The 19,046-nt window shown below is 52.3% G+C and overlaps 2 protein-coding genes across 3 annotated transcripts; both read left to right on the top strand.

Moving 5' to 3' along the window:
* The first annotated feature begins 815 nt into the window (after positions 1-815).
* On the top strand, positions 816-2,807 carry TMEM86B (transmembrane protein 86B). Of its 2 annotated transcripts, none has more exons than XM_024755153.1 (3): positions 816-975; positions 1,302-1,545; positions 2,217-2,807. In XM_024755153.1, exons 1-3 carry the CDS (start codon positions 892-894, stop codon positions 2,597-2,599), a joined length of 711 nt encoding a protein of 236 aa, XP_024610921.1. In that variant the 5' UTR covers positions 816-891; the 3' UTR covers positions 2,600-2,807. The 2 variants fall into 2 exon arrangements, with proteins under 2 accessions (XP_024610921.1, XP_024610920.1); XM_024755152.1 differs by having other exon boundaries at positions 826-975; positions 1,299-1,545.
* An 895-nt stretch (positions 2,808-3,702) lies between these two features.
* PTPRH (protein tyrosine phosphatase receptor type H) lies at positions 3,703-18,618 on the top strand. Its single transcript, XM_024755205.1, is given in 15 exon segments — positions 3,703-3,767; positions 4,231-4,424; positions 7,469-7,515; positions 7,517-7,592; positions 7,595-7,741; positions 9,235-9,313; positions 9,415-9,462; positions 14,941-15,028; positions 15,696-15,786; positions 16,052-16,128; positions 16,226-16,360; positions 16,726-16,836; positions 17,042-17,202; positions 18,250-18,385; positions 18,493-18,618. Coding segments are annotated over 15 exon segments (1,581 nt in total).
* The last annotated feature ends 428 nt before the right edge of the window (positions 18,619-19,046 follow it).

Genomic DNA, 19,046 nt, shown 5'->3' with positions numbered 1-19,046 from the left:
TCCCGCATCGTGGCCTCTGGGGTGGGACCCTTGGAGCATGGAATTAGGGTCCTCAACCTCCAGGCTCTGCTGTGGGGTAACTTCTGCTCAGACTGCTAAGCGTTTCCTGGAGGAGCTGAGCACTACCCAGCCTCACGTGGGTCTTGGTCCCAGCGAGCCGTCCCCTGTCCATACGCGCAGGCTCTGGGAGGTGTGGTGAGTGGGCTTCTAACCAGCCCCCTTCCCAGCACCCCCTCACCTGCCCAGCGTGTTGCAGAAGCCATGTCCCCTGAACCCTTTCCCCTTGGTGGAGCAGTGGTAGTTGGGGGCAGCCAACCAAGCCAGACAGGTGGGCGCCCAGCGGGTCCATGTCTTCCAACGGAAAGGTAAAGAACATACCAGGTGCGCTGGCGGACATGTGCGGGAAGCCTTCCCTGGAGCTGAGGGCTGGCACGGCCTCCTGGTTCAGCTCCTTCCCGTTGGTTCAGCAGGCGTTTGTGGTGGGCACTCCTGAGGGAAGGCCAAGGCCGAGGACGGTGAGGGGAGGAGGGAGTCTCCCGACCTGTCCCTGGGCTCTGGTCCCCTGCCCTTCCCCACAGCTCATGGAGGGGAGGGCGTTGAAATTCCGCACCCCATTCCCTTCTGACCTGCCAGGCACAGCACAGGGGGAGGGGCGTTGGCAGCCATGGCTCCCTAGGCAAGAGAAGAAGCTAGGGGCAGGGGGCTGTGGAGAAGGAGAGACCCCTGGGTCCCAGTGGGCACCTTATCAGCGGGTGCCAGGCAGGGCCATCCCCAGGGTGGGGGCAGCCCCTCCCTGGGCCCTGTTATCAGTCCCAGAGTCCACAGGACGCTCCTCGGGTTAACGTGTAACCACACGCCATCCCCTCCACCCCCAAAGTCACCGGTGCCCACATGCAGGCCACTTTGGGTGGGTCACACGTTGACATGGACACCCGGGAAGAGGGGCTGCCTGGAAAACCTCGCTTTTCAGCTCAAGTGAGAGCCACGGAGTGTGGGGTGGGAGCTGGGCCTGGGCTCCTGGGAACCCACATGACCTGGAAGAATTGGGGGGCTGGGTTCTGTGGGGTTGGATGTCCTGGTCCCTGTGCAGCTGCCCCCCTACCCTGGACAGCATTGCTGGCGTCCCTGGGTGGGGGTGGGATGGAAGCCCTGACTCCCAGCTCCTGGCCATGTGGGGCCTGACCCCCAAAGGCTGGGAACTGGCTGAGACCAAGGCCAGGAGGGTTCTGGAACCTGGTCCCAGGGCCTGGGGGCTGGGCTGAGTTCCAGTGGCTCAGCGGCTCCTTTGTTCCCCGAAGCAGCCGCATGTGGGCAGGTGGCTGAGCCCGTTCTTCCTCACCTGTGCTGTCTACTTTCTCCTCTGGAGCCCTGAGAACCAGCCATCCTGGGTCGGTGCCCTGATCAAGTGCCTGCCCATCCTCTACCTGGTGGTGTTCCTGTGGACCGTGTACCCCGGCGGGAGCTATAGCTTGCTCCTGCAGGGGGCCCTTCTGTGCTCAGCTGTGGGGGACTCCTGCCTCGTCTGGCCTGAGGCCTTCCTCCATGGTGAGAGGGGCTGTGTTGTGTTGTCCCTTCTGGACCCCGGCGGGGGGGGTGTCCGGGGTGCAGGGGGCGACTCCCCAACAGAGCCCCTGCCAAGTGCTTGAGCCAGTTGGCGTGTAAAGGCACTGGGAAATGGACGGCAGTGAGGGAGACATATCCAAACCTTGGCCCCCGAGGAGCTCTCCTTCCGTGAGGGCGTGGGCAGCATTACCTGAGGCTGTGTGAGTGTCCAGAGGTCACAGTCCTGAGTACGCTGGTCGAGGACAGCCTCGCCGAGAAGGTAAAGTCTTGAAGCGGGTGCAGGGTACCAGCCCGGTGCCCTTCCAGGGAAGGCCCTTCCAGGCAGAGGGGCAGCAAGTGCAGAAGCCCTGGGGTGGGTGTGCCTGCTGGGTGAAGCCGACTAGGGGCTGAGCAAGATGGGGTGTCAGTCAGTGGACAGTTCTGAGCAGAGTGAGGATGGAATGCAGTGCGCGTTTTTAGGTCATTCTGGCGCCAAGAGCAGGAGGAAAGAGGACCACCAAGGAGGCCAGCATTGTCATCCTGGCAGATGGGGTGGTGTGGCCAGGGTGGGAGCTGGTGTTTGGGGAAGGCCCTTTTTCTCAGGCTCTGAGGGCAACGAGGTGATGCCAGGAAGCAGGGGTCTCAGCAGGCGCACCCACCCCTGTCTCCTCCAGGCATGGCTGCCTTCGCCGTGGCGCACCTGCTCTACCTCTGGGCCTTCGGCCTCACTCCCCTGAAGCCTGGCCTCCTGCTGCCTATTCTCCTGGCTTCCATCCCATATTATGGCCTCCTGCTTTGGCACCTCCCGCCTGACATGGTCCTGCCCCTGACGGCTTACTCCCTGGTCCTGGCCGTTATGCTGTGGCGTGGCTTGGCCAGGGGTGGGAGTACCTGCTGGGGCGCCCTGCTCTTCACGCTTTCAGATGCCGTGCTGGCCTGGGACCTCTTCGTCCATCCCCTGCCCCATGCCCACCTGGTGGTCATGGCCACCTATTATGCTGCCCAGATCCTCATCGCCCTGTCGGCCTTCCAGAGCCCCAGGCTCAAGTCCAACTGACCAGGGGCTGAGGCAGGCAGATGTCCACCCCGCTCCTCCCTCAAGGACCTGGGCCCCCAAGATCAGTGAGGCCAGAGAAACACCCTTGGGGGTGAGAGCCAGTCCCCCAGACTCCCATCTGCCGGTGCCAGTCTATCTGGAGGCACAGAACTGTTTCTGGCCCTGATCTGTTTTTCTGTTGCCTAAGTAAAGTGGGTGTTGAAATGGTGACATCTCCATTATTTGGTGATCACAATAACGGCAAGTGGTTCGTTTTCCTTTTTTTTTTCCTCCCACAAAATTTACCATTTTAACCACTTCTAAGTGTATGACTTAGTGACGCTAAGTACATTCACAGTGTTGTGCCTTGAACACTTGCTGTGAGATCTACCCTTGGAACACGTTTTCACATGTACAACGCAATGTTGTTAACTATACCCACAGCAGATTCCCTGTGGACCAGTCCTGGTGCCCAGGACTTAGGGGATATGGAATAACCAATCGCCCCCCACCCCAGGCCCTTTGATGGTGGTGGGGATTCATTATGCTCATTGTACAGATGAGGATTTTACAGATTTGAGGCCAGGAGGAGACAGCTTGGTCAATGTATTAGTTTCCTGTGGCTGCTGTCACAAATTACCATAAACTGGGTGACTTAAAACAACAGATTTAATCTCTCACAGTTCTGGAGGCCAAAAGTCCAAAATCATGGTGTTGGTAGGGGTGCCCTCCCTCCAAAGCTCTAGGGGAGGGTCCTTCCTGCCTCTTCCAGCTCCTGGTGGCCCCGGCCACATTCACATGGTGTTCTCCCTCTGTGAGTCTGTCCTCTCCTGAGGACACCAGTTGTTGGATTTAGGGCCCACCCTAAATCCAGGATGATCTCATCTCAAGATCCCTAATTACATTTCCGAAGACGCTATTCCTAACTAACATCACATCCATAGGTGCTGGGGCTTAGGACTTGGGCATATCTCTTTGGGGGCCACAGTTCAACTGACGACAGTCACATACAGTACCAGGAGAGGAGAGGGTTGAGGAGATGAGGAAACTCAAGAAGAGACTTGGAGGAAGGGGTAGGTAGCAACACGGTGGGAATAGAGTACTAAATAAGAAAGAACCTGGGTATGGCCCTCGTCCTGGCTGTGACCTTGATAGCCCACTGCTCCTCTCTGGGCCTCAGGTTCTACATGTGAGGACAGAAAGCAGTCAGAGCTGCTCTCCAAACCCTGCTCAATTTCTACAGACATGATGTGCTTTTAGGGACTCTTACAGCAGAGAGGAGACTTCTACATTCATGATGTGATTTTTTTAGGGACTCTCATAGCAGAGAGGAGACTTCTACATCCATGATGTGATTTTTAGGGATTCTTAGAGCAGAGAGGAGACTTCTGCATCCATGATGTACTTTTGGGGACTCTTATAGCAGTGAGGAAACATCTACATTCATGATGTGATTTTTAGGGGCTCTTACAGCAGAGACAGGACTTCTACAAACATGATATGCTTTTAGGGACTCTTATAGCAGAGAGGGAACTTATACACCCATGATGTGGTGTTTTAGGGACTCATATCAGAAAGGAGACTTATCCATGATGTGTTTTTAGGGACCTCCAGAGCCCACCCTTGGTTTCTAGTCCCTGCCTCGCCTTCAGGCCAGGATCCCCACTCACCATAGAGGAAGGCCTCAGGCCAGAGGAGGCAGGTGTTCTGGGTGGGGGTGCCCTGCTCTTCAGAATCTCAGGTGCCACGTTGGCCTGGGATGCCTTCCTTCAGCCCCACACTCACTTGGTGGTCATGACCACGTCTTACACTGCCAAGGTCCTCATCACTCTGTCAGCCGTTAAGGGTGGGAGACTCATGACAGACTAACTGGTGGGTAAATGAAGTGAGCACCCTCTCCCCTCCTAAAGGGCCCCCCAGAACAACCTTCCACCCCAGGGAAACGTGCTAAAGGAGCAATATTTCCAGCCTCCATCTGTCTAAAGCCCATATTCTGTTTTTTTAAATTGAGATATAGTTGATATAAAACATTGTGTACCTTTAAGGTGTACTGGTGTTGATTTGATGCATTGACACATCGCAGTATGATTATTACCCTGGTAATGTTAGCTGACATCTCTATGGCATCACATAACACCTATTTTTTTTTTTTGTGGTGGGACCAATTAAGATCTAGTCTTTCAGCAACTTTGAAATTTATGATATAGCATTGTTGTCTGTAATCACTATACTGTGACCATGTTCTGTTTGAAGGCATTTATATCCAATTCCTGAAAACGATGTTATCGCAGCTTTATTGAGATACTCTTCATATATGTACCACCAACTGCCCACTCAAAGTGTGCATGGGGTTTTTAGTATTTTCACAGTTTTGCAGCTATCACCACAATCAGTCTTAGAGCATTTTCATCACCCCCAGAAGAGACCCCGTGCCTTTTACAAATCACCCATCCCCTCCAGCCCAAGGAAACCACTAGCATAATTCTCTTTTTTTTTTTTTTTTTTTTTTGCTGCGCCGTGTGGCTTGCAGGATCCCCGACCAGGGATTGAAGCCGTGCCCTCGGCAGTGAAAGTGCAGGGTCCTAACCACTGGACTGCAAGACAATTCCCCATAATTCATCTCTAAATGTTGGTGTTTCCAATCATTTGGGTTGTTTTCAGTGTTTTTTTTCTTTTAATTTTTTTAAAATTGAAGTATAGTTGATTTACAATGTGTTAATTTCTGCTGTACAGCAAAGTGATTCAGTTATACATATACAAACATTATTTTTTAAATACTCTTTTTCATTATGGTTTATCCTAGGATACTGAATATAGTTCTCCAGGGACTTCCCTGGTGGTCCAGTGGTTAAGACTCCTCACTTACAATGCAGGGGGCGTGAGTTCCATCCCTGGTTGGGGAACCAAGATCCCCCATGCCCTGTGATGTGGCCAAATAACAAAAACAAACAAAAAAAACCCCATCAAATATAGTTCTCTGTGCTGTACAATAGGACCTTGTTGTTTTGCTTTCTGTGTTTCATGATGATAAACAATTACTACTCTGCACTCAATTCCAGTGTGGGGCTTGCTCCCCTCACCAATAAGCCAATCTCCAACACCAGCTGGGCGACCTACAAGTCAACTCAGTTCTGACACTATCCCACAGGTTAAGGACTCAGTCCTACAAGACTGCCACCTTTTACCCCCCACCCCCACTTCAGATTCCGGTCACAAGCCCAGGTTGTTAACCTGTGCTTCTGACCAACTGGCTATAAATCAGAGGTTCCCAAGACCCCCCTCCTCGGGTTGGATTAATTTGCTAGAGCGGCTCACAGAACTCAGAAAAACGTTTTGCTTACTAGAACACTGGTTTATTACAGAATGTAGCTCAGGAACAGCCAGATGGAAGCACAGGCACAGGGCAAGGTGTGGGGAGAGGGCACGGAGCTTCCATGCCCTATCCAGAAAATGTTCCTCTCCCCAATCTCCACGTGTTCACCAACCCCGCAGGCTAACTATAGATTGAGACTAGGCTGGGACCGGGTGGCCTGACCCCTACTTCAAGGTCACTCCCTCCAGTCCCATTTCCACCTGGTGCTCTGGCCACACAGAAATCCCCCCAGATTACCCCCAGCCCCTCCTCCCTCTTAGCCCTGACATGGGCTCTCCCCTCTGCCTGTGATGACTTCCCAATGCAGTTCTTCACTTGACCAAACCCTGCTCTTGTACAAAGACTCAGCCCCAGTGTCACCTCCCACTAAGGGACAGATGCTTCCTCGGTGCTCTCACCATTGTAGCCCACTTCATGTTACTCTGCGGTTACCATCCCGGTCTGCCTCCTCACCACAGTGTAAGCTTGGCCAGGGCTGGAAGAGGCTGTTTGCCCTTGGAGTCCCTGGTGTTGGTTGAGCCTGTGGTCCTGCCTGTAGGAAGCCATAGGTGTTGGGAAAACACCTGCAGGCAGGCAGGGAATTGCTTCAAGATGGTGAATGAACACGGCTTCAGTTCTTGAACCACACAAGGAGAGGAAAGCGTGGAGCAGAGAGACTGATGTCCACTGAGCAGCAAAAACAGTGAGAAACTCCTGGGAAGATTGAAGGGGATTGTGAGCTGGGTGGTGGAGGGGTGGACAGAGTTGGCAGCTGGAGCGGGCTAGAAAGTGGATAGCCACGGAGTCTGTAAAAAGAGAGTTTTGCCCCTCCTGGGGGCAGGCCCCACAGAACTGAAAACATACAATGTTTTCGTACATACAACATACAACTGAAAACATAGAATTCAAGCAACATTATTTTTAACAGCCAAAAAGGTGGAAACCCAAATGTCCATAAGCTGGTGAATGGAGAAACAAATTGTCATCTATCCACAGAGTGGAATATTATTCAGCCACTAAAAGGAATGGAATATGGACTTTGGATGATTATCATTGTGTTCATCAATGGTAACCTGTACATTTTGGGGATGTTGACAGTGGGGGAGGTTATGCATGATGGGGGCAGAGGGTGTATGGGAAATCCCTGTACCTTCTACTCGGTTTTGCTGTGAACCTAAAAGTTGTGGTGAAAATAACTATGTCATGGGCCAGCAAACGTTTCCTGTAAAGGTCCAGGTAGTAACTTAGATCAGACCTGGGAGCAATGAAGGTGAGTGGATTCCAAATCCCATCAGGCCATGGGGTCATGACTTCATGAGCTGCAGTGACACAGAGAGTCCAAGTGCTCATGGGAGTTGTAGTTTAAGGGGGCATGTCTATTTGGGAACAACAGATAATGAGGGACGAAGAGGTATTTTGATTTAGGGGAAGGAAGGGATAAGCTATTTCTCAGAGAACTGGCCTGACTGGTGAGGAGTGGGGAGTTGGAAAGCCCCCCTGGATGGAGCCTACTGATTTCTCTTGTCCCCTCCACCCAGCCCTGGACCCCGTCACCATCACCTCCTGTATCAGCACCTCAGGGGGTGGGGGGGCACGGAGTCACCCTCACCTAGTCCTGCCCCCTGGGAGGCTATGAGGCCTTTGAGTTGGAGGTGGGCGGGCAGCGGGACTCCAGGACAGCTCCTCTTGTGGGAGAGACATGTGGGTGTCGGGACTTAGGCCGGCTCAGTCCTACTCAGCCACCATCACGACCGTCTGGGAAGGAATGAGGGCCCAGTCTGCCTCCGTGACCTGCCACACCGAGAGCGCAGGTGAGCAGAGCCCCACGGGGACAGAGAGCTATTGATACAATGACATTCTCTCCAGACCCCTTCACACCCTGTTATGAGACAGTCTCACCAACCCATGGAGTCCTTTTTGTTTGTGTTTTATTTCCTGCTTTCTTTTAAACAGCTCTATTGAGTTGTAATTCCTATAACATACAACAGTTCACCCACTGAAAGTGTACAGCTCACTGACTTCTAGTATATTTGCAACCATTATTACCAGCAATTTTAGAATATTTTCATTAACCCATAAAGAAAAGTCATCTCCTTAAGCCATCACCCCCTAATTTCCCCAATCCCCCACCAACCAGCCATTGGCAATCTCTAATCTGCTTCTGTCTCCATAGATGTGCCTCTTTTAGAGCTTTCCTAAAAATACAATCACACAATATGTGGTCCTCTTTGACTGGCTTCTCTCACTTAGTATAATGTTTTTAAGGTTCATCCACTGTTCTAGTGTGTATCAGTGCTTCATTACTTTTTATTGCCAAAATAAGATTTCATTGTGTGGATAGACCACATTTTGTGTATCCATCTGTTTGATGGATCTGTTGGGCCATTTCTACTTTTTGGCTATTATGAGTAATGCTCTTGAACATTCGTGTGCAGGTTTCCATGTGGACGTATGTCTTCATTTTTCTTGGGTGTATACCCAGGAGTGGAGTTGTTAGATCCCATGGTAAGTCCGTGTTTAATCTTTTGAAGAACTGCCAAAGTTTTTTCCAACACTGCCGCACCATTTTTCACCCACCAGTGGGGTATTTGAAGAAGTTTGAACCTCACACTCAGGAAATCTTTGATCATGTACCATTGACCGTGGTCATGGGCCTCCCTGGGCCCTGTCAACCATTTCCTAGGAATGAAAGCCTCTTATGAGATGGGGTCTCTGATCTGGAGACACTGGAGTTTGGTGTACTGATAAATGGATGCTGTTCCAAACTGGGCTCAGTGGGTCCCACTGTCCAGGATTCTCTGGTTTAGCAAGAAGGGTCTCTGAGAAGACAGGTTCCTCTTGGATCCTGGACTGGATCACTCTTTCTGATGGGGAGGGGAGGCTGCCCTGGGCATTGTAAGATGCTGTAAGCAGCATCCCCGGCCTCCAGCCACTAGATGCCAGTGGCACCACCATCGCAGCTGTAACAACCAGAAGCGTCTCCAGACATTGCCGGATGTCAGCTGGAGGGCAAAATCGCCCTCTCTGAGAACGACTAGTCTAGGCCGAATTGGGGAAGGGTCACTCTCTAACAACCAGGTCACTTGAGAAAGTGATGCCTTTGGATCAGGCTCCTCGGGAAGTGCGGACCTAAAGGGGAAGAGGTTGGGCGGGAGGTAGGGCTCCATCCAGAAGCTTTCTCCTTTCCCTTCTCTGCCCTCAAAGCTACCCTCTAGACCCTCTGGGTGAGGACAGAGGTAGGGGAGATGAGACAGCAGGAGAGCAGACCTAGGCTCTCACAGCCCACCACGCCTCCTTCCCCCAGGGGCCATCGTGGGAGCCACAGTCAGTCCCCTTCTGTTTCTCATCCTGGTGGGCCTGCTGGTTTTCTTCCCGAAGAGGAGGTGAGACTTGGCACAGGGCTCATCGGGCGCCAGGAGGGAGGGGGCCTGGGGAAAGATGGGGATCCGTGGTTCTGGCCTCACTCCGCATGTCCTTTTCCCAGGCATGAGAAGAGTGAGAAGAAACCAGCACCCGGGGATCTGGTGTTCAGGTGAGTGGGTTTGGGGAGCATTCAAAAGACTCACTGTCAGGTCAAATCCAGCTGGTCACTGTATAGGTCAGAGGGCAGGGCCGAGGAACCCACCCACACCAGCCTCAGGTCCCCACTGCGGCAGGGATCGCAATGCCTTCACCGCTGCCCGCTCCCTAAGCAGCCTGGGCCGGTGGCTGTGGAATCTCTTTCAGTCTCAGTCCTGGGACTTCCATTCATTTATCCAAAAAGACATTCACTGAACCCCTGTTAAGTGTCAGGCACTGTTCTAGGTGCCGAGGAAACTGGCTGAAACAAAGATTCCTGCCCTTGTGGAGCTTACATTCTAGCACAAGCAGCCATTAATAAACAAGATGATTAGGAATTCCCTGGCAGTCCACTTGTTACGACTCCACGCTTCCACTGCAGGGGGCATGGGTTCAATCCCTGGTTGGGGAAACTAAGATCCTGCAAGCCGCGCAGCGCGGCCAAAACAAACAAACACACAAAAAACAAAACCAAGATGATAAAGAACGTGATGCTTACTTGGAGACAAATAAAGCAAGAGGTGGAGGCAGGAAGGGTGGAGGAATATTTTAAATAGAGTGTCCAGGAGAGGCCTTACTAAGAAGATGACTGAGACGAAGTCATTTGAGGACAGACCTGAAGCAAGTGAGGGCAAGAGTCCTGTGCCCATCTGGGGAAAAGGCATTCCAGGCGGGGAGATCAGCAAGTGCGATGGCCCCGAGGCAGGCACAGGCTTGGCGTGTTTGGAGAACGTGCTGTGTCTCTGAGACTGAGCAGAGTGGATGAGGCGGGGTGGGGGTGGGGGTGGGGTAGGAAAGGAGGTCGGAGAGCTACCAGGTGGGATCAGATCAGGTTGGGCCTTGTAGATGATAGTGGGGACTTTGGTTTTATCCTGAGATGGGAGTTTTTGGAGGTTTTCAATAGACCTGTGACACAGTCTCACATTTTTATGAAGCAAAGGCAAAAGTAGGGAAGCAAAGGAAGACGTCTGTATATAATCCAGATGTCTGTTATGTCTTGGAGCAGGAAACAGTTAGAGGGAATCAGATTCAAGATGCCGTTTGAGTGTTTGAAGAGCAGACCTGGTTAAAGAATGGATGTATGGTGTGGGATTCAGAGAGGGCTCAAGAGTGAACCCAAGGAATTCAGCCTGAGCCCCAGGGAGGCTGGAATGGCCATTACTTGAGACAGAATGACTATGCGGGGTGCAGGTGTGGGGGAAAGTATCAGGAGCTCAGTGGTGGACACACTGATTCGGGGATGCTTGTCAGACATGTGAGTGAAAGCGCTGAATGGGCTGTTGGATACAGAGCTCCGTGGTTCAGAAAAACGTTTGTGCAGATGTCTTCATCACTCTGAGTCCCCTTTAGGTCGGGTCAATCATCAAATCTCTATGTCAGAATGATCCCCAGGGATCAATAGAGGAGAGATAGACCAGGGAGTTAAGGGATGTTGCGAAACCAGGTGAGACGGCCTGGATGTAAAAGAAAGAGGCATAAACTGAGGGCGTGGCCATCAGAGGCAGGGGCTTGAGGGAGAGTAAGTACGATGGTGTCCAGTTTCTCCTTCGCCATAGAATCTGTCCTGGCCAGCGTCCCACCCCACTCACCCTGCGACCTTTCCCCTCCTTACCCTGTGTCCATTATATGGCATCTGCAACAAATCACTGCACCCATTGGATTCCAAGTCTGGCCCCACCTGTATGCTGAGCATCTTGCCCTCCTCAACCTCAATGTGCGTGTTTGGATGTCCCAGCGATGACCCTCGAGGACACACAGGTGGAGATTCCAGGAGGCAGGTGGGAAAACAGCTCTGAAGCTCGGGAAGGGGAGAAGTAGGGACTGGCAATGGAGATTCAAAAATCACAGATGAATGGATGGAAAGCGAAGCTAAGGAAATGGACAAACCCCATAAGAAGTGTGTGTCCAGTGAGAAAGGGGGGATTGAGGATGGGCTTCTGGGGATGCCCACCTTTTAGGATGGGCAGAGGACAGGGGCCCACCAAGGAGATGGAGAAGCAGCAGTCAGAGGGACGGTGATGGTGCCAACCAGGAGAGGGTGTTCAGGAAGAGGGTGGATCCGGAAGAAAGGAAGGCGCGGTCAAAGGTGTGAAAAGCTGCTGAGCACCGAGAGGTGGCCTTTGGAATTGGTGATAAGGAGGCAAATAAGATAGGGGACTTTGAAAAAAGTCCTTCTTCCCCTGTAGTCTGGTGGAGACACCAGGCCATGGTGAAGGGTGGGAAGGAAGCAGAGAAAACTGGTCGGTGTGAGAAGTTTGAATGTGAAGGTGTGTTTTCATAGGTCGTCTTATTGTTTAGGTGTGATAAGGCCAGTGGATCCAGAGACAGACACCACTGAAAGATAGTTCATTACAATCACAGATCCCAGGAGAGGGATTACACGTTACACCAAGCAAGGCCATGCAGAGAAGCACCAGGGTCAGCTGGGAGGTCGGGGAACACCTGAGGAAGAGGCTTTACTGTGGTTTCTGCAGCAAGAAGTGGGCAATCCAAGGCAAACGGGTTTAGTTTGAATCATTTCAGTGGACTCTGTCCCCTGTTCCTGGCGGGGATTCCAGCAGATGGATCCCCAAAGGGGAGGTGGTGAGGGTGTGGATTTAATCATCTTCTCAAGAAGGAGAACTGGGGAAATGCCTGGCGGTCCAGTGGTCAAGATTCCAGGCTTTCACTGCTAGGCCCGGGTTCAATCGCTGGTCGGGTATCTCCCACAAGCCACGCAGCGTGGCCAAATAAATAAACAAAACTGTAAAAAATACCAGTCACGCAAAAAAGAAGAAGGTAAATTGACGAACCTCCAACCAGGGTATCAAAACTGAGTCAAGACTGTATATATCACATCATATATATAACACTATACTACAAGGGGAAGAGAGACAAAGAGCTGGAGCTGGAGCCACAGGAGGTCAAAGGATTCTTTCTTTAATACAGAAGTAAGATTAGCATGTTTACACACAAAAGGGAAAGAGGAGAGGGGAGAGATACAGCAGAGAGGGAAGAACCATGGCTAGAGAGGGCCACAGGGAATTGGGGCCCAGAGAAGGGCAGTGGTCCTAAGTGGGAGAAGAAATACCCTTTCCTTTTTTTTGAGTCAAAACAAATTTTGATTGTGGTTAAAAAAAAAAAACAACAAATAACCTCCAGATAACAAATTTACCACCTCAGCCATTTTTACGTGTGCATTTCAGTGGCATTAAGTCCATTCACGTTGTTGTGCAACCATCACCACGTCCATCCATAGAACTCTTTTTTAAAAAAACTTATTTATTTATTTATTTATTTTGGTCACGCCACATGGCTTGTGGGATCTTAGTTCCCCGACCAGAGATTGAACCCACACCCTCAGCAGTGAAATCGCGGAGTCCTAACCACTGGACCGCCAGGGGATTCCCCGTAGAACTCTCTTCATCCTGCAAAACTGAAACTCTGTACACATCAAACACTAACTCCCCATTTCCCCCATCTCCCAGCCCCTGGAAACCACCCTTCTACTTTCTGGTTGTCTGAATTTGATGACTGCCTCATATAGGTGGAATCGTATTTGTCCTTTTTGTTTGTTTGTTTGTTTGTCTGTTTGTTTTTGCGGTACGCGGGCCTCTTACTCTTGTGGCCTCTCCCGTTGCGGAGCACAGGCTCCGGACGCGCAGGCTCCGGACGCGCAGGCTCAGCGGCCATGGCTCACGGGACCAGCCGCTCCACGGCATGTGGGATATTCCCGGACCGGGGCACGAACCCGTGTCCCCTGCATCGGCAGGCGGACTCTCAACCACTGTGCCACCCGGGAAGCCCGTATTTGTCCTTTTATGTGTCCTCTTGTGACTGGCTCATTTCACTCAGCATAATGCCCTCCAGGTTCATCCATGTTGTTGTATGTGTCAGAATTTCCTTCCTTCCTTAGGAAGAATAATATTCCATTGTATGGTTAGACCACATCTTCTTTATCCATTCATCTATCAATGGGCACTTGGTTTGCTTCCTCTTTTTAGCTCCTGTGAATAATGCTGCTATGAACATGGGTGTACAAATATCTGAGACCTCGCTTTCAATTCTTTTGGATATGTACCTACAAATGGAATTGATGAATCAGAAACAACATCACTAACTTGAAAAGATATCTGCACTCCCATGTTCATAGTAGCATTACCCACAATAGCCAAGATATGGAAACAACCTAAGTGTCTATCAACGGATGACTGAATAAAGAAGGTGTAATATAGGGCTTCCCTGGTGGCGCAGTGGTTAAGAATCCACCTGCCAATGCAGGGGACACGGGTTCGAGCCCTGGTCCAGGAAGATCCCACATACCATGGAGCAACTAAGCCCGTGCGCCACAACTACTGAAGCCCGTGTGCCTAGAGCCTGTGCTCCGCAACAAGAGAAGCCATTGCAATGAGGAGCCCTCGCACCGCAACGAAGAGTAGCCTCCGCTCACTGCAGCTAGAGAAAGCCCATTCACAGCGACAAAAGACCCAACGCAGCCGAAATAAATAAATAAATTTTTTAAAGGTGTAATATACATATAGAATGGAATATTATTCAGCCGTAAAAAAGAATGAAGTAATGCCATTTGTGGCAACATGGATGGACCTTGAGGGCATTATGCTAAGTGAGATAAGTCAGACAGAGAAAGACAAATACTGTATGAGATAACACTTATACAGTAAGCCCCTTACACACAAATGAGTTCCGTTCCAAGACTGTGTTCTTAAGTCCAACAAAGTTAGCCTAGGTACCCAACTAACACCATTGGCTCTATAGTACTGTACTGTAATAGGTGTATGATACTTTTCACACAAATAATACATGAAAACAAGCAAACACAAAAAATAAAACCTTTTTAATCTTACAGAACAGTACCTTGAAAAGTACAGTAGTACAGTATAATAGCTGGCATCCCGGGGCTGGCACTGAGTGAACAGGAAAGAAGGGTTACTGACTGGAGGAGGGAGAGGAGGTGGGAGATGGCAGAGCTGAAGGATCCTCAGCCATAGGAGACGGAGGGCAAGCTGCAATGTCACGCCTGATGTGATTGGACATGCGCGTCTTTGAAAGTTCACAACTTGAAGTTTCGTATGCAGGGGACTTCCTGTGTGTGGACTCTAAAAAAAAAAAAACTCGAGAGAATTCCCTGGGGGTCCAGTGGTTAGGATTCGGTGCTTTCACTTCCAGGGTCCCGGATTCGATCCCTGGTCGGGGAACTAAGATCCCACAAACGGTGCGACGTGGCCAAAATTTAAAAATTAAAAAAACCTCGAACTCGTAGATACACAGAACAGGCTGGTGGTTACCAGAGGCAGAGGGTGAAATGGGTGAAGGTGATCAAAGGTACAAACTTCCAGTTATAAGATAAATAAGTCCTGGGGAAGTAAAAAAAAGAAAACAAAACACAAAATCCTTTTCTTTTATCCCAAGCGCACAAGGTTAAAGGAGGTTGTGTGCCCCTCTTCCCCCACAGCTTCCCAGGGGACGTCCTGGCTGAAGACTTGGCTAACCACGTCAGGAAACACGAGGACAGCGGCTGTGGCTTTGCTGAGGAGTACCAGGTCGGGTGAGAACAGAGGGAGCCGAGCGGAGCCCCACGTGCCCACGGAGACCTTTCCACCCCTTTGGGATTGAACAGAAGCAGGGATACATACTTGGGTGGCTCATACAGAAATTCTCAGCCATGATTATCCACCTTCTTGACTCACTGAACTCTTACTGTAGTGTTGGTTGGATGGGTTAATCCTAAAGCAACACCTTGGTTTTCCCCTGACCCCTCCTCTCTCACCTACCTCTCCAGTCCCCATCCTCCTGCCCTTCCTCCAAAATGCGCCCCCCCCCGGGGATGGTGCACACACTCGTCCTATTTCTTTCTTTCTTTTTTTAAAAATAAATTTATTTATTTATTTATTTTTGGCTGCGTTCGGTCTTCGTTGCTGTGCGCAGGCTTTTTCTAGTTATGGCTCATGGGCTTAGTTGCTCCACGGCACATGGGATCTTCCCAAACCAGGGCTCGAATCTGTGTCCGCTGCATTGGCAGGCAGATTCTTAACCACTGCGCCACCAGGGAAGTCCTACTTGTCCTATTTCTGTAGGTGCTACAGAATTCCAGGGTGTAAGGGGTGAGTGGGGTGGCACTTAGGAAGGCGGAGGGAGCAACGCGGGTATCCCTGGGGGAGGGCAGAGAAAATCCAGCATCTGTGCACCCTCCCCTCACTTCGGCCCGAGCAGCCGGCCCTGGAGGACCACAGCCAGTCCCAGACGGTGGCCTCAGCTCCGGAGAACAGCGCCAAGAACCGTTACAGAAACGTGCTGCCCTGTGAGTCACGAGCCTCTGCTGACTTTGTTCTCAGCCGTGACTTTGTCAACATCCCAGGCCTGACCCTTGCCCCTTATTACCCGTGAGAGACAAAGCTCTTGCCCCTGTGAGCTGAGAAACCCCAGCCCGGCTCCTCCCGCCCGAGGTCCCTCAGACCCTCTCCCAGCTCCCCTTGTCTGTGTGCAGCGTGACGTGTCGGCGTGACCTCTGTCCCCGGGTCTCCCACCCTGCCCCCTGCATCACTAATGCCGGCCTCTTCCCCTAGATGACTGGTCCCATGTGCCCCTGACGCCCCTCCCTGGGGAGCCGGGCTCTGAGTACATCAACGCCAGCTGCATCCCTGTAAGGCTGCGGTTGGGAGCCAGGAGGATGCTGAATGAGCCTCGGAAGACGAGGGCCAGATGAGGCGGGATGTGACCTACCTGTTTTCCTCAGCCAGGGTCTCTGGAGCCTCCGGGAGTTCATTGCAGTCCAGGGCCCCCTTCCCCACACTGTGGGCGATTTCTGGCGCCTGGTGTAGGGGCAGCGGAGCCCCACACTGCTCATACTGACCAACTGCGTGGAGTCTGCCCAGGTGAGAGGACACCTGGGTCCTGGGTGCTGACCCCTGAGCTCCAGCCCGTGACCCTGCCCCAGACACTGATCCCAGGGTAGACCTTGACTTAGACCTCACTGATTCCCTCCACCACAGCCCCAACTTTCCTGTCTCCCCCAGTCCACCCATTTGTCCACTTACAGGGTGAAGCTGATCTCAAGGACCTTGTGAAAGAGGAGTCCTCCCGGCTGGGATGAATCTACACCTGGCTGCCTGTGGGTCCTGCCTTGTCACCAGAGCAGGGGGGATTCCCCGGCACTGAATACAAGAGCACCCTGCGGAGGGGCACCAGGGAAGGTGCTCTGGGGCCTCCTGTACTCTGACCCACCCCAGTCTTCCCCCAGGTGAAGTGTGAGCGTTACTGGCCTCTAGACGCCCAGCCCTGCACCCATGTGACCCTGGTGGGTGAGGAGGTGATGGAGAACTGGACAGTACGAAACCTGAAGCTCTGGCATGTAAGCCCCCATCCCACCCCTTCAGCCCCACCTTGACCCTCAGTTCATCCCCCGTGATATTCCAGGCAGTCCCCTCCCCAGAGCTCCCCATGAAGTCTAAGCTTCCGCCACTCCCGCAAGAGACCACAATGTGCCCCAGGGATGTCCCCACCGGTCAGAAACCAGCCCCCGGGTCCTGAGCGCCCCCCAACTCCCCTCCGTCTAGATGCAAGAGCAGAAGACTTTATCTGTGCGTCAGTTCCACTATGTGACCTGGCCAGACCATGGCCTCCCCCACTCCCCAGACCCCTTGCTGGCCTTCTGGAAGATGCTCCGGCAGTGGCTGGACCAGACCGTGGGGGGAGGCCCCCCCATTTTACACTGCCCGTGAGGACCAGCCAGAGCCCTCTGTCTGTGAGGAAACCGCCCCCTTGGGGCTCAGAAACCAGGGTTCTCTGGGTCCTTAGGAACTTCTAGAGGAGGTGGAGGAGATGGGGAGGGCAGAAGGTGAAGGGGCGGTGATGCAGGTCAAGAATGATGATAAAGGTGAAGAGGTGGGAAAGAAAGAAAAAGAGGTAAAGGAGGATGCATGCATGGGGAGAAGGAGGGAAGAGGGGTGAAGAGCAGGAGGGAGAGGCAGCCAAAGGTTTTAAGAAACATTTAAAACAGCTCCTTGGGGGCTTCCCTGGTGGTCCAGTGGCTAGGACACAGCACTTTCACTGTCGAGGGCCCAGATCCCACAAGCTTCACAGCGCGGCCAAAAAAAATTTTTTTTAATGAAAAATAAAATAAAACGGTCATTTTCATGTTTAAAAAAAATTTTTTTTTTTTTTTTTGCGATATGCAGGCCTCTCACTGCCGTGGCCTTTTCCACTGCAGAGCACAGGCTTCGGCCGCGCAGGCTCAGCGGCCGTGGCTCACTGGCCCAGCTGCTCCACGGCATGTGGGATCTTCCTGGACCGGGGCACGAACCCGTGTCCCCTGCATTGGTAGGCGGACTCTCAACCACTGCGTCACCAGGGAAGCCCTAAATTTTTTTTTTAAATGACAAGCTTGGGAGCTCATCTTCCCGTGTATGAACCCTAGCTCTGTCACTTACTAGCTGAGTGGCCTGGGACAATCGACTTCACCTCACGCAGCCTCCATTGCCCCGTCTGTAAAATGGGCATGCTCAACTAATGGTTCCTACCTCTTAGGAGTGGGAGGAGTGAAAAAAGCACGTAAGGCACCTGGAACAGGGCCTAGCAGGTAGATAGAACACAGAGCATAGTCATTTGTTATTACTTCCTACTTAATGAAGTAACCCCCACTTAACACTGTAGCCTCCAGAATAGTCTCACTGAATACCCTGACCCCTGGGTGCTCCGAACACAGATCCCTCCAGTCAGCTGAGACTCCCCCTCCCGTGGTCTGACCCTTCTTGTCCCCGCCTAGCACTGGCGTGGGCCGCTCGGGCACCCTCATTGCCCCGGTTGTCCTGCTGCGGCAGCTGGAGAGTGAGGGTCTCATGGGACCCTTCAGCTGCATGATGGAGATGTGAGAAAGCCGGCCACATATGGTGCAGACTGAGGTGATGGGGATCCTCGGGCACAGGGTGGGTGTGGTGGGGTGGGGCCCCAGAGGAAAGCAGGCCAAGGCTCAGTAGCGCACCCTCACCTGCCCATGCTCTGTCCCCAGGCCCAGTATGTGTTCCTGTACCAGTGCATCCTTAGGTTTCTGCAACAGTCATCCCCAGTGCCCGCTGAGAAGGGGCCCACCTATGAGAACCTGCTTTTCGAGAATGTAGCTCCTACAGAGGCCTAAGCTGCGGGAGGGCTGAGACCCCAGCCCATCTAGACTCAAATTCTGCATCCCTACTTCACCCCAGATACCTGGACCCCTGGGACAGCAGAGGGCTGGGGTCCCACACTCCTGGGCCCTGCAGGAAGAGGGGGCTGGCAGCCTAAATTCCTGCTTTCCAGAGGGGGAGAGAGGTCAGGTGGGAGCCCAGATCCTGGATTTCCAGTTCCTTGAAGAAGGAGAGGGATGGGATCTAGGATTTCCTTGTTGCTTTTTGAGGGAGGAAGAGGCTGCAGGGTCTCAAGGAAACAAGCTGATTTCTGAGGAAGAAAGGAAGTAACGAGGGTCCAGAATTGTGGCCACCCAAGGTGCGAGGGCCGGCCAGGCAGGATCCTGCCCGTATTTTACTCCAGAAACTGAATCATCAACCTTCGAGGATCTGAGGTTTCCCT

This window comes from Neophocaena asiaeorientalis, unplaced genomic scaffold (genome assembly GCF_003031525.2).
Source record: "Neophocaena asiaeorientalis asiaeorientalis breed wild unplaced genomic scaffold, Neophocaena_asiaeorientalis_V1.1 scaffold694, whole genome shotgun sequence".
NCBI classification, from domain to species: Eukaryota; Metazoa; Chordata; class Mammalia; order Artiodactyla; family Phocoenidae; genus Neophocaena; species Neophocaena asiaeorientalis.
The sequence above is the reverse complement of the archived record's forward strand: the minus strand, read 5'-3'. Positions and strand labels throughout refer to the sequence as shown.

Coding starts and splice junctions, on each gene's coding strand:
- TMEM86B (XM_024755152.1), top strand. CDS start 892: ATGCAGGCCACTTTGGGTGGGTCACACGTTGACATGGACACCCGGGAA. Junction 976..1,298: donor AACCTCGCTTTTCAGCTCAA/GTGAGAGCCACG, acceptor TGTTCCCCGAAG/CAGCCGCATGTGGGCAGGTG. Junction 1,546..2,216: donor GCCTGAGGCCTTCCTCCATG/GTGAGAGGGGCT, acceptor TGTCTCCTCCAG/GCATGGCTGCCTTCGCCGTG.